Source organism: Manis javanica, chromosome 17 (genome assembly GCF_040802235.1).
Source record: "Manis javanica isolate MJ-LG chromosome 17, MJ_LKY, whole genome shotgun sequence".
In the NCBI taxonomy this organism is placed as follows: Eukaryota; Metazoa; Chordata; class Mammalia; order Pholidota; family Manidae; genus Manis; species Manis javanica.
In genome coordinates this window covers 7,559,287-7,570,860 of record NC_133172.1, presented here as the reverse complement: position 1 = coordinate 7,570,860, position 11,574 = coordinate 7,559,287, and the positions used below count along the sequence as shown (strand labels likewise).

The following is an 11,574-nucleotide window of genomic DNA, read 5'->3' as shown; positions in this document are numbered from 1 at the left end:
TCCAGTTCTGCTACTTACTTGCTTTGTTACCTGGGGCAAGTGACTGACCCTCTCTGTGCGTCAGTTCCCTCATCTGTAAAACAGGAATACCAATAGCATCTATCTCAAAGGTTTGGTTGAGGATCAAATGCGGAAACACATGGACTGTGTTTAGAGCACTGCCTGCCAATCATGAAAATTATTATTAAAGTTGGCGTACATAGGCTTACCTCCTTACCTCATCCAGTGCCCCTACGTGGCCTCTCTGAAACTGGGAAGAGCCCTTGGGTTCTGAAAAATGGTTTGAAATCCACTCTGAAGCAGGTCGTCTCAAGACAGATTATCTGGCTACACTGGGCCTGTGTTTTTTGTGGCAACAGTTGGCAGATGTGCAGCAGCAGCAGCCCTTCTGTGCAGATGGCACAGAACTCCATCTTCACAGCTCCCCAGCAGCCTTCATTCATCAGTCCCAAACCCGCTCCATGCTGACATTTAACTAGCCCTGAACTACACTGTGCCAGATAGTTTGACTATATGACCACCCCAAACACCCCGGGAAGTGGGCATTGTGCTCATTGTCCAGATGCGGAAATTAAATCAGAGAGGTTCAGTGACTTGCCTAAGGACACAGCAGAGGAGAGTCCTCCCCCGCCCCAAACTCCGCCCCTGCACTTTCAATGCTCTAATTTTAGCAAAATGCGTGCTGGAGTCACACACAACTGGCTCCCAGTACGGCTCTGTCACGCACTTGCCGAGGCTCCGTCTCTCTGAGCCTCAGTTTCTTCATACAGGCAATGGGAACAATATTAATTCATTAGGGCTGTGTTAAGAATTGAAAATAATATGCTTATGCTGTCTGGCACATGCTAAGCATATCAGTAATTTGTTATTACATATAAACCCTCCCCTTTCCTTTTTGAAAGACTTAAACTGCGGGTTGACATTTGAGGGAAATTTGATGACGCTGCGGGGAGAGGGTCTCTCGTCATTTGCGTTAAACCCAGTCATCCTAACAATACCAGTTTTGGGCCCACAAACGCATTACGCATGCGCACTCGGGGGCCGGAAGAGTTGCTGCCCCGAGTTCCCCCCAACCCCGGGGCGACTCCTGTAAACCGGATGTATACCTGTCCGGAATGGTGAAGTGCACCGTCCTCAGTGGGTGTGCGGGAGCTTGTGGGGAGGCGGCGGAATCTGGGGAGACACCGATCGAATCTGAACTGCACCGGGGGAGCCAGCGGTCCGGTCAGTCCCTAGTTGAACAGGGGCTCCCTTCATGCCTCCTGCCCCCTCCTTGGGGAATGGTCTCGCCCGATTCCCTTCTCTTCTGCCACTCCGGGACATACCAAGTTTCCAACAGAGGGATGGGGGAGAGGACCTGGGTGCCGAAGGGACCATTCAACGGGCGGAACCATTGTCACAGAAATTTGGGGCAAGTGGAGCGAGGTTGTCAAGTGGGCCAAACAGTTGGAAGAGAAGAGGCCTTCAGGAGACACTAGTTTGATGCGTGGAGTGGGGCTTGGGAAACCTTTGTCAGAAAAAGAAAGGGGGAGCTCGGGATGGGAGAGTTTTGCTGGGTGGGGAAGTGGGAGGCTGGGGTGGGCGAGTTTATTATGTGTCCAAGTGAAGAAGATGAAATTGGGTAGGAGACACCCTCGTTTGTATGGGGAGGTTCGGGCATCGTGACCCCTGGCGCGTGAGAATGGGAAGGGTCCGGCTGAGTTTGTGCGTGGTTTGACAGGTTTGAATTGTGCCTCGAAGGGGGAGTTGGATTCTCATAGAGGCTCTGAGTGGGTATGTCAGATGTGGGGGAGCAACAGGTGCAAATGACCCTTGGCGGACGAGTTAAGGACCTCCCTGCAGAGGGAAGGGAAGCTGCTAATGAAGATCCACAGGCTAATACAGCACAGGAACGGAAGATTCACAGGCTGATACACCAAGAATGTGGCTGAAGAGTATGCAGAGGCCTGGGCTGCCAGGCTGAGGGGCCTGATGCTGTCCCAGGGTGCTGGGGAGCCATGGGAGGGGCTATGAGCAGGAGAGGGGCAAGATCAGATCTGGGTGAAGAAAGACCCGTCTGCGGCCATGTGGGGGATGGGTGGAGTGGGGAGGCCGGAGAGGAGGCTGGGGTGATGATCCAAGGAGAGAGGAGGAGACCTGGGCCGGGGTAGGGGCCATGGGGACAGAGGGGAGGATAAAGGGCAGGAGGGGTGGGGCCTGCGGAACGGCAGGTTGGGGAGGAGGTAGTGAGGAGTAGGAGGCAAGGGGGAGAACCTTCCTGGAGATCTGGCTGAGTGATGGATGGACAATGAGGCCACGCACAGATGGGGATCCTGGGAAGAGGAATGGGTTTGGAGGAAGACTCTGAAGTCAGTGTAGGTGTTGTGAGTGTGAGGGGCCTCCACGTCATCCACGGAGCTCAGGAGGGAGGTCCTGGTACTGTCAGCTGTAATCGGTCCTCAGCATGTGAAAGTAGCTGAGCTAACTCGGGGAGGGAAGTCACATGAAGAAGGCAAAGTTCAGTTCAAGAGGTCATATTGGGAAGGGCTTTGAATGCCAGGTAGAGGGGCTCATTTTTCTACAGGGGGTGCTAGGGAGCCATGGAAGGAGTGTGAACAGGAAAGGAGCGGGGCAGCTTGGAGGATAGAAAGACTCCTCTGGGCCACATGGGGAATAGACTGGAGAGGGGAACCTGGAGACAGAGAGGCCAGAGAGGACACTGGTGAGGACACACTTGAGCTGGGTTCAGGGCTGTGGGGATGGAGAGAACAGTGTTTAATTCATGATTAAGACCATGGGAATATCCATCATTACCCCCGCTCCGGAAGCGTCAGGGAGAGAGATGGCCTCCCCAGGCCGCTTGGGCAGATGAGACCTGGAAGGAGATACCAAAACCAGCAGCATGAGACTCCCTTTCTGTCTCCTTCAGTCTCCTTTGCCCCCTCACCTGGAGCTGGCCAACAGCAGGCGCCACACCCTCACTTTGGCATCCGGAGCCCAAGGGTCGGGTCAGGGACAGACCCCACCCCATGAAGGCGGGAGATGGAGAAGTGGGGCCTGGAGACCCCCCAGACTGTCAGGGGTTTGATCCATCTCAACTGAGGATGCACCCTGAGGAGCCTGAGGTGAGCCCCCCGCTCCCGCCCCAGAAGTCGTGTCTCAGGAGGAATAGAGATTCAGGCAGCTGTGGGTTTGAGTCCCAGCACTACCACTTCCTGGCTTTGTGACTTGGCCCACAGACACCCTGCTCTGAGCCTCAGTCTCTGCTTCCTTGAACTGGCACCTTTCCTGTTGTGAGGATCCAAGAGATGGTGCTGATGCAGAGCAATTGTGCAACAGATGTGTTCATTATTTTTGAACCTAGAACAGGAGGCAGTGATAGAGGTATGATCCTGCTGGCGCTCACACTTGAGAGGCATTTGGGAAAATGAGGACACACCCACTTCCTCCTCCCCGTACATCTTTCAGGTCTTTGCTTCAGTGTCACCTCAGTGAGCCCTCCCAGATCAGCCCCTCTAAAGTAACATCCTAGCATTTCCCCTCCCCTTTTCCCACTTACCTTCTCTGTTTTTAACGAAACCGTTCCCTTCAAACTGGTCTTCATAAAAACTCATCTGCATATGCTATCTTAAGTGGAAAAGTTGTATATTAGCTCAGGTTCATCACAACTCCTGTAAAAGATGGTTTTAGTGAACACTCTGGATATACAAACTTGTTTCAAAGAAAACTGTTGGATATCGCGCATTCTAAGTCATTGTGCATAAGACAGTACTCATGAAAACTGTTGCATTCAAACTAGTCTTGATGAAAACTCATCCTATGCACTCAGTATTTTACTTGTTTATTTCCTGCTGGGCCACAGTAGAGGGCAGGGAGTTTTGCCTGTGTGGTCTATGCACTCAGTATTTTACTTGTTTATTTCCTGCTGGGCCACAGTAGAGGGCAGGGAGTTTTGCCTGTGTGGTTCACTGTATGCATGGCATATGGCCGGCAGCCAGGCTGTTGAATGGTGAGCAGAGTGACCCCTCTCTGAGAGCTCCTGATTCAGGAATCTGCTATGGGTGGCACTCATGTGTCCATATGTTTCACCAGGCTTCCCCTGTGATTCTGATGGGGGTGCCCTGAGGACCTCACTTTGCTCCAGCCCAGCCCTCTCACTTATCAGGTGAGGAAATTGATGTCCAGAGAGGAATCTTGACTTCCCTGAGCTCACACAGTGCATCAACAGCAGTGGAAGCAACCTGGCCTGGGTCCCAACCCAGGAGAAGCCAGCCATTGCTAAGTGATGTTGGAATCATTCCCGCATCTGTCTTTGCCTTCAGGTCCCTATGTATCAAGTGGGGATTCATCATTACAGAGGGCAGGATATAATAGGGTCAGATCCTACCTCGGCCTCTTACTAACTGTGTGATCTTATCCAGATATTGCTTAATCTCTATATCTCAGTTTTCTCATCTGGCAGCGGCGGTAGTCATCCACATGATTAATCCACATGATTGCCAGAACACTTCCCACAACCTCTAAGTGTCCAATACATCCTGGCTGATAACATTATCTCTAACACCATCACATAGAATTCTGTGAATATCCCAAGTAAGTGGGCGAGTACAGACTTGTGAGGGCGGACTTCAGAGTCCAGCTTTCCAGATTCAAACCCTGACTCTTCCACTTGGGCAAGTGACTCACCCTCTCTGACCTTCAGTCTCTCTGTCTGGTGTTGTGAGCACTGAGGATGGTGGCTGGTTACAGAAAGGGCGAAGTAAATTCCGTATCAGCTGTTTTCATTCACAGTGCCCCCTCTGTGTTCAGTCTTGGCTGCAAAAGGTACGTATGAGTTTCCTGTGGCTGCTATAGTAAATTGCCACAAACCTGATAACTTAAGACCATACACCTTGATTCTCTTACAGTCTGGAGACTAGAAGTTTGAACTCAGTTTCACTAGGCCAAAATCCAAGTGTCAGCAGGGCTGTACTCCTGGACGGCTTGAGGGGAGAGACCATTTCCTTGCCTTTTGCAGCTTCTAGAGCTGCATGCCTCGTACTTCTTGGTCCCTGGCCCCTTCCTCCATCTTCAGTGCCAGCAGGACAGTTTCAATGGTCACACTGCCCTCTTCTGCATCAAATCTCTCTCTGCTTCCCTCTTACAAGAACACATGTGACTACACTTGAGGCCGCTCAGATAATCCAGGGTAATCTCCCTATTGCAACATCCTTAACTTAACCACATCTGAAAAGTCCCTGTTACCATTTAAGGTAACACAAGTCCCAAGGATCTAGGACCTGGATGCATTTGGAGGCCATTATTCAGCCTACCCCAGAGCAGCAAACGCAGCTCAAACTGCTTAAGCAACAAAAGGTTGTTAACTGCCTCACCTAACCAGAAAGTTGAGGAGATGATGCTTCAGGTATATCTGGATCTAGGTGCTCATCCAGAAGCTGTCTCTCCTTCTCTTGGAGCTGTTTTGCTTCTAGGACAATTTCACTGCTAGGCTGATTTTTCCAACGCAGTGCAGAAGTTGAACACAGACAGCTGCAGGCTCACATCCAAAGATAAGTGCTCTTGAGAACAGACAGGAAGGGTAGGGTGAGTCGGAGGGGTAGCCTGAGACCTCTGTGAGAAGTGATATTTGAGCAAAGCCGTGGCACAGGTGAAGCACGAGCTGAGCGGCCATCTCCCAGACGGTTCCAGGCGCCCAGGCTGGTGTGGAACCGTGAGGATGCCAGTGTGGCCAGAGCCCAGTGAGAGCCAGGGCTTGAATGGGAGAGAAGATATGGGAGAGGGCACCCAGCGCCGCCTGCATCGTGGCGAGGACTTGGGCTTTCCTCTGAGTTAGAGAAAAAGGGGGATGGCTGAGCTGACTCCGGGGTTAACAGGCACACTGGTGGCCCGTGGGGAATACGCTGCGGGCGTGGAGGGCTTAGGCGAGGTAGGGAGCCCAGACAGCAGGCAACTGAGCAGCTCAGTGGAGAGAGGATTTGGGCTTAGAGGAGGATGGTGGCGGCTGTGGAGATGGTGACAAGTGCTTGGACACTGGATGTATTTTCAAGATAGAGTCAAAGAGTTTTGCTGAGGGATTGCATGAAGGCGTGTGACACAGAGGGGTCAGGTTCTTTCCCTGAGCACTTGGAAGGAAAGGAGCTGCCCTGTGCTGCAATGAAGCCGGCAGGAGGAGCTGGGGAGGCGGAGGATCAGCATTTCGGTATTAACCTATTTGAGCCGTATCGCTGCTCCAGGAGGAAGGTCCCGTTATCCCCCCATTTTGCAGATGAGGCAGCTGCGGCCCCAAGCCCAGTGTCACACGGCCGGGCAGCGATGGGATGGGGATGACCCGGGAACTGAGTCCACCCTCCTCTCCCAGGCGCCCGGAGGAGCCGAGGCTGAGGCTCCGGTCCTGGTGCAGCTCATCGACGAGCACGGGGCGTATTCGACCGCGCGCCTGGTCCCCGACGAGCGCTCCGCCAAAGGGGCGGCGCCGGGTTCGTTCCCTGAAGGCCCAGTGGACCCGGAGGGGCTGGCACAGGCCAGGCCCTTCGGCTGCGCGACCTGCGGAAAAGCCTTCAAGCGCGCGTGGGAGCTGCTGAGCCACGAGGTGGTGCACACCGCGGCGCGGCCCTTCCGCTGCGGCCTGTGCGCGGCCGCCTTCAAGCGCCACTCGGACTGCAAGAGCCACCGGTTGGTGCACAGCGACGAGCGGCCCCACGGCTGCGACGCCTGTGGCAAGCGCTTCAAGCGAGCCAGCAACCTGCAGGTGGAGAGCGGTGCGCTGGGCTCGGGGCGGGGCGGGAGAGAGGCGGACCTGCGGGAAGGGCCGGGAACCGAGGGTGGGCGGGACCTTCGGCGGGGGGCGGGGCCGAGGAGAGGCGGGCCTGCGGGAAGCGGGCAACGCAGGGTAACTGCGGGGAGCGGGGTTTGATGGAGGGGCGGGGCTTTGATGTGGGGCGGGGTCTGCGGGAAGAGGGCGGGGTACCAGAGGTGGGCGGGGCCTGGAGGGAGGGGTGGAGCTTCCTGGGAATAGGTAAACCTGACGGTTTCGCTAAAAGTGAGTGGAGCGGGTGGGAGAGGCGGAGTGGGAGGGCGAGGATGAGAGCAGGGCTGCGCCTGGAGGCGTGGAGGTGGGCCGGGAGGTGGGAGAGTCCCAGAAAAGACGTGATGGGGGGAGGCCTAGAGAAAGACTTGCCACGGGGGGACATGCGGTTGGGATGGTCATGAGGTGATAGAAAATGGGGATGGGTTTTCGAAGAGGGTAGGAAGGAGAAGGGGGTCAGATTTGGAGGAGAGAGAACTGAAAGGGAGGCAGTGTGGGTGAGGAGGGGCGGGGAGGTGTGCTGGGGGCCGGGAGGGAGGGAAAGGAGAGGCCTGGCGTTAGCCGGGCGGCAGCTGCGCTCTCCAGGCCGGCCCCGCATCCCTCACTTTGTGGGTGCTGCCCCGACCCTCTCCTGGTGCCCCTCGTGTGGCCAAGAGGGCAGGAGACCTTGGAACTACCTGCCCAAGGAGCCCCAAGGCTGCTTCCAGAGCTCCATCCCGAGGCTGCTCTCTGCCCTACCCACGGGGCCACTGTAGGCTGGACGGGCGGCGGGGAGGCTTGGGCGTGGGGCTGGGCTGCCTGTCTGTGCCTGCGGTATCCTCCGAGGGCTGGGAGGCCCGGGCCAGCTCTCCTGGGGCACCAGGTTCCGAGGGTTACAAATATTATAGATTTGAACCTGGCCTTCCAGGTGATTGTGAAGGTCTATTTGTCAAAGGAGAAAGAGCATACTTAGTTGGTAGCACTTTGACTTAGTAATTTGAAAACGGTTAGACATATGGTATGTGCACCTCCATTTGGCACCTGCCTGGGGCCTTCGGATATGAGGGAGGGGTCTCCCTGGGGAGGTGAGGCCTGCAGAGTGAGCCTCTGCGCCTCACCGTGCCTCCCCGGCCGCAGGAGCACCGGCGCATCCACACCGGTGAGCGCCCCTTCCCCTGTGCGTCCTGCCCGAAGCGCTTCAAGAGCCCCTACGAGCTGCACCGCCACGAGCCTCTGCACGCGCCTTCGCGGCCCTTCACCTGCCAGGACTGTGGCAAGATCTTCGCAGCCGGGCATGCCCTTCTTCTACACCGGCGGCAGCACTGCGACGACAAGCCCCACGAGTGCGGGGTGTGCGGCAAGCGCTTCACCTACGGGCACAGCCTGCGGGTGCACGAGCGCGTGCACACGGGCGACCGGCCCTTCGTCTGCCCGCTGTGTGCCAAGGCCTTCAAGCAGTCTAACGCGCTGGCCTCTCACCGCCGCGTGCACTCGGGCGAGCGGCCCTACGGGTGCGCCACCTGCGGCAAGGCCTTCAAGCAGTCGTCCTACTTGGCGGTGCACCAGCGCGCGCACACGGGCGAGCGGCCCTACCCCTGCGACGCCTGCGGCAAGGCCTTCTCCAGGCCCTCGCTGCTGCTGCAGCACCGCCGCGTGCACAGCCCCGGGCGCCCTTATGCCTGCCGCTTCTGCCCCAAGCTCTTCAAGGACCTGGCCTACCGCGCTGTCCACGAGAAGGTGCACACGGGGGACACGCCGTATAAGTGCAGCGTCTGCCGCAAGGGCTTCGCACATCCCAGCAACCTGCTGCAGCACCAGAGGGCACACCGCGATGGGTGAGGGCTGAGGGCCGGGCGGTGGGGACCAAGGAGGGCCTGGTACCCTGGAGCTGGAATCGGGACTGCAGAAGGAGGGGTACCCATGCCCAGTTGAGGCCCTATTTAGGGCAGCACTGTCCCATAGAACGTTATCAATTTGTGCTGCCCCATATGTGGTCCTGGCTAAGCACCGGGCCATGTGGTCCTCCTGCATTTGAATCATGACTAGCGTCACTGCCGTTTTTTTCTTTTCTTTTTTTTGGTAACTTCTTACTCTGAAACAATTTAAGACCCACACAACGTTGCAAAAACAGCACAGAGCCTTCCCATATACCCTTCCCCCAGCTTCCCCCACTGATAATATTTTAGATAACCATAGACATTGTCGAAAATCAAGAAATTCGTGTCAGGATCAATTATCTTAACTCAGGTACACACTTTATTCAGACTTCACCAAAATGGAAATGAATTTTGAAGCTTCCTTAATTTTAACTGACTTAAAGTTAAATGGTTAGCTGCTGATGGCGTAGGTCTGAGGCATGAAGACAGTCAGTGGTGGTGAGGGGTCCCCAGCAGTGGTTTGTGACATTTGAAGAATTGCCACGCATGCCCACATGAGCCACAAAATACTCCTGAGAAGGACTTTGCAGATGGCCTCTACCAAAACCATTGGTAATGAGGTCATCCTGCAGCAGAGACTTCCCGCTGGTGGTTTGTGGCAGAGGGAACATCTGGGTAACCCCAAAGGCAGGTGGCTGCTGCAGGAGGCTTTCCTGAATCCAGGAGCACTTCTGGATCCTGCTCCACCACCTGCACAGAGACCTCTGGTGCTGAGGCCGTCCCAATGGCGCTCATTGCATTTTTAGATATTGGCAGTTGTGTGGGTGACTCTCCTCATTGGGTTTTGTCCCTGCAGGCCTAGGACAGTAAAACCACTGGTGCTGAGCTCCTCCGGATGATGGCGTTTGGCACTTGAGGAACAGTCAAGTTTTGCTCCAGATGTTGGTGCAACCTGCAAGGTCCCATCTCCAACCGACCGCTTCTTGGGCCCCATCTGGTAGATCGGTGTGTGATGGTTTGAAGCCTTTCTAGATCATTTGCAGTGTTCCCTCCACCCCAGCATCAACTCCATGTACCTCAACTTCGGATGGGGACACTCTCCTGGACCGTGCCCTGAGACCAGCTCGGTGGGTGGTATTTTTTAAAGCCAATAAATCCCGGGTACCATGTTGCTGGTGCTGAAGACGTCTCCTGGGTAGTGTGCAGGATTTTTCAGAACATCATTGCCTTCCACCTGCTCACATCCCACTCCCAGATCTGCTTTTGGAGGGGTCACCCTGTGGACATAGTGCGGCATGAGGAGTTCTTTTGAGGTCCCTGGAGCTGCAATCTTCCTGGTGACCTGGGACATTTCCAGAACACCTTCCACTCTCCCTCTCCCACCTCTTGGTCTGGCCTCAGCTAACATTTATCAAATAGCCTGTAAAACACTTTCGCTTAAACCTGCCCCCCTCCCCTCCTCACTCCATCTATCCTAGGTTAGGAATTATCCTTGTGGCCAGTTTGGGAGCGCATCTTAATTAACTCAAGGGATGTCAACACAAACCAGTTGTATATTCCATAACGAGAGTTGCACATTATACAGGATTGAAAGTACACTTTGGGGCCATTATATCGGTTCTGTACAGCCCAGTGGTCTCCAGAGAACCCTTGAGAACTTTTGCTTAGGCCAAAGAGCTGACTTGGATTACAGTGTACACAAAGATGTCATATATGTCAAAAGTCCAAAACTCCATCCCAAAATTTAGGGGTCGTAAATTACACGAGTGCCAATACAGGGTCCGGCTACCCCCACCCCCAGCCCCTTCCCAACTGCTCAAGTACTTACCAAGTGTGAGTGAGTACCTTGTGAGGTAGGAAAGGGACATGGGGTGAAGCAGACCAGGGCCTGCGCCAGCTCAACTAGCTGGACACGGAGCAGTGGCACTGTGGCCTGAGACTGATAAACAAAATGGGTAGAAACTGGGTGGAACCAGATCAAACCGAGTTGACATCCAATTTGACCCAAGAACAGACCTCTAACTTCATTAAAATCTCATTCACATTGTAAAAATGACGCCCATCAGTGCCACGACAGTTTCCAATTCTCATGACAACCCCTGAAAGAGACCTAATAATGAAAAGACCCCCTCTCGTAGGACTCTCCCCAGAGAAACCATGACTGTTCTGTCCCCTGCTTTACGTACTCCACCAGGGAGGGGCTACTCCGCCTACCAAGTAGTCTCCGCGTTGCTGTCTAAGCTATACCTGCAACAAATCTGCCTCGTGCTGACCGTACCTGGCTCACATTCGATTTCTATCCTGGACATGGCCGAGAACCTTCTACTGCGATGGATGCCCAAGGCCTAGAGCCTTCCCCTTCCTCCTGCAATACTCTCTCTGGATATGATCAGTACTTTTCCAACTTAAACTTTGCCTCAGTCTGTACAAAATTCAAAATTACCAACTTCCAATTAATGGAGACCATGGGGTGGGAAGAGCCCTCTTCATATTAAAACTCAGCCTCAGGACCTGTGGCTCCAGTGGCCAGGAGAGGAAGAGGATGTCATCAGCTCTGACGGGCATTGTGCCCTGTCCTGAACTGAGTTACCTCTGGACTGAGTTGAGGATGGGCGTGAGAAATAAGCCATATATCAATCACCACGTTGCCCAAGACATAGTTAGCAACACCCTCCCTTTGGCTGCTGGAACTCTACTGTTCTAGCTCATCCATGGGCTCAGGGAGGACAAGCAGTGGCTCCAACAGCCCCACCATCTCCAACCTGCTTTGGTGGTCCCCTCTGAAGTGGTTAAGACCACGGGCCCTGCAGGCCGACCATTAGGTTCAAATCCCAGATCGGCTGCTTGTGGCTTGTGATGTTGGCCAAGTTACTTACCCATTCTGTGCATTTGCCTCTTCTATCAAATGGGATAATAATGGTGCTTCAGGACATA

At 54.6% G+C, this 11,574-nt stretch overlaps 1 protein-coding gene across 1 annotated transcript; it reads left to right on the top strand.

Annotated features, from left to right (window-relative positions):
- Positions 1-1,090: 1,090 nt before the first annotated feature.
- Positions 1,091-9,829, top strand: LOC108385078 (uncharacterized). Its single transcript, XM_037005992.2, has 5 exons — positions 1,091-1,224; positions 2,909-3,104; positions 6,338-6,727; positions 7,901-8,598; positions 9,497-9,829. The coding sequence occupies exons 2-5, from the start codon at positions 3,009-3,011 to the stop codon at positions 9,537-9,539; spliced, it is 1,227 nt and encodes a 408-aa protein (XP_036861887.2). The 5' UTR covers positions 1,091-1,224; positions 2,909-3,008; the 3' UTR covers positions 9,540-9,829.
- Positions 9,830-11,574: the final 1,745 nt, after the last annotated feature.

Bases quoted from the DNA above. Each gene is read 5' to 3' on its own strand.
- LOC108385078 (XM_037005992.2), top strand. From the start codon at position 3,009: ATGAAGGCGGGAGATGGAGAAGTGGGGCCTGGAGACCCCCCAGACTGT. The intron at 3,105-6,337 runs GTGAGCCCCCCG...CTCCTCTCCCAG, and splicing joins TGCACCCTGAGGAGCCTGAG to GCGCCCGGAGGAGCCGAGGC. The intron at 6,728-7,900 runs GTGGAGAGCGGT...CCCCGGCCGCAG, and splicing joins AGCGAGCCAGCAACCTGCAG to GAGCACCGGCGCATCCACAC.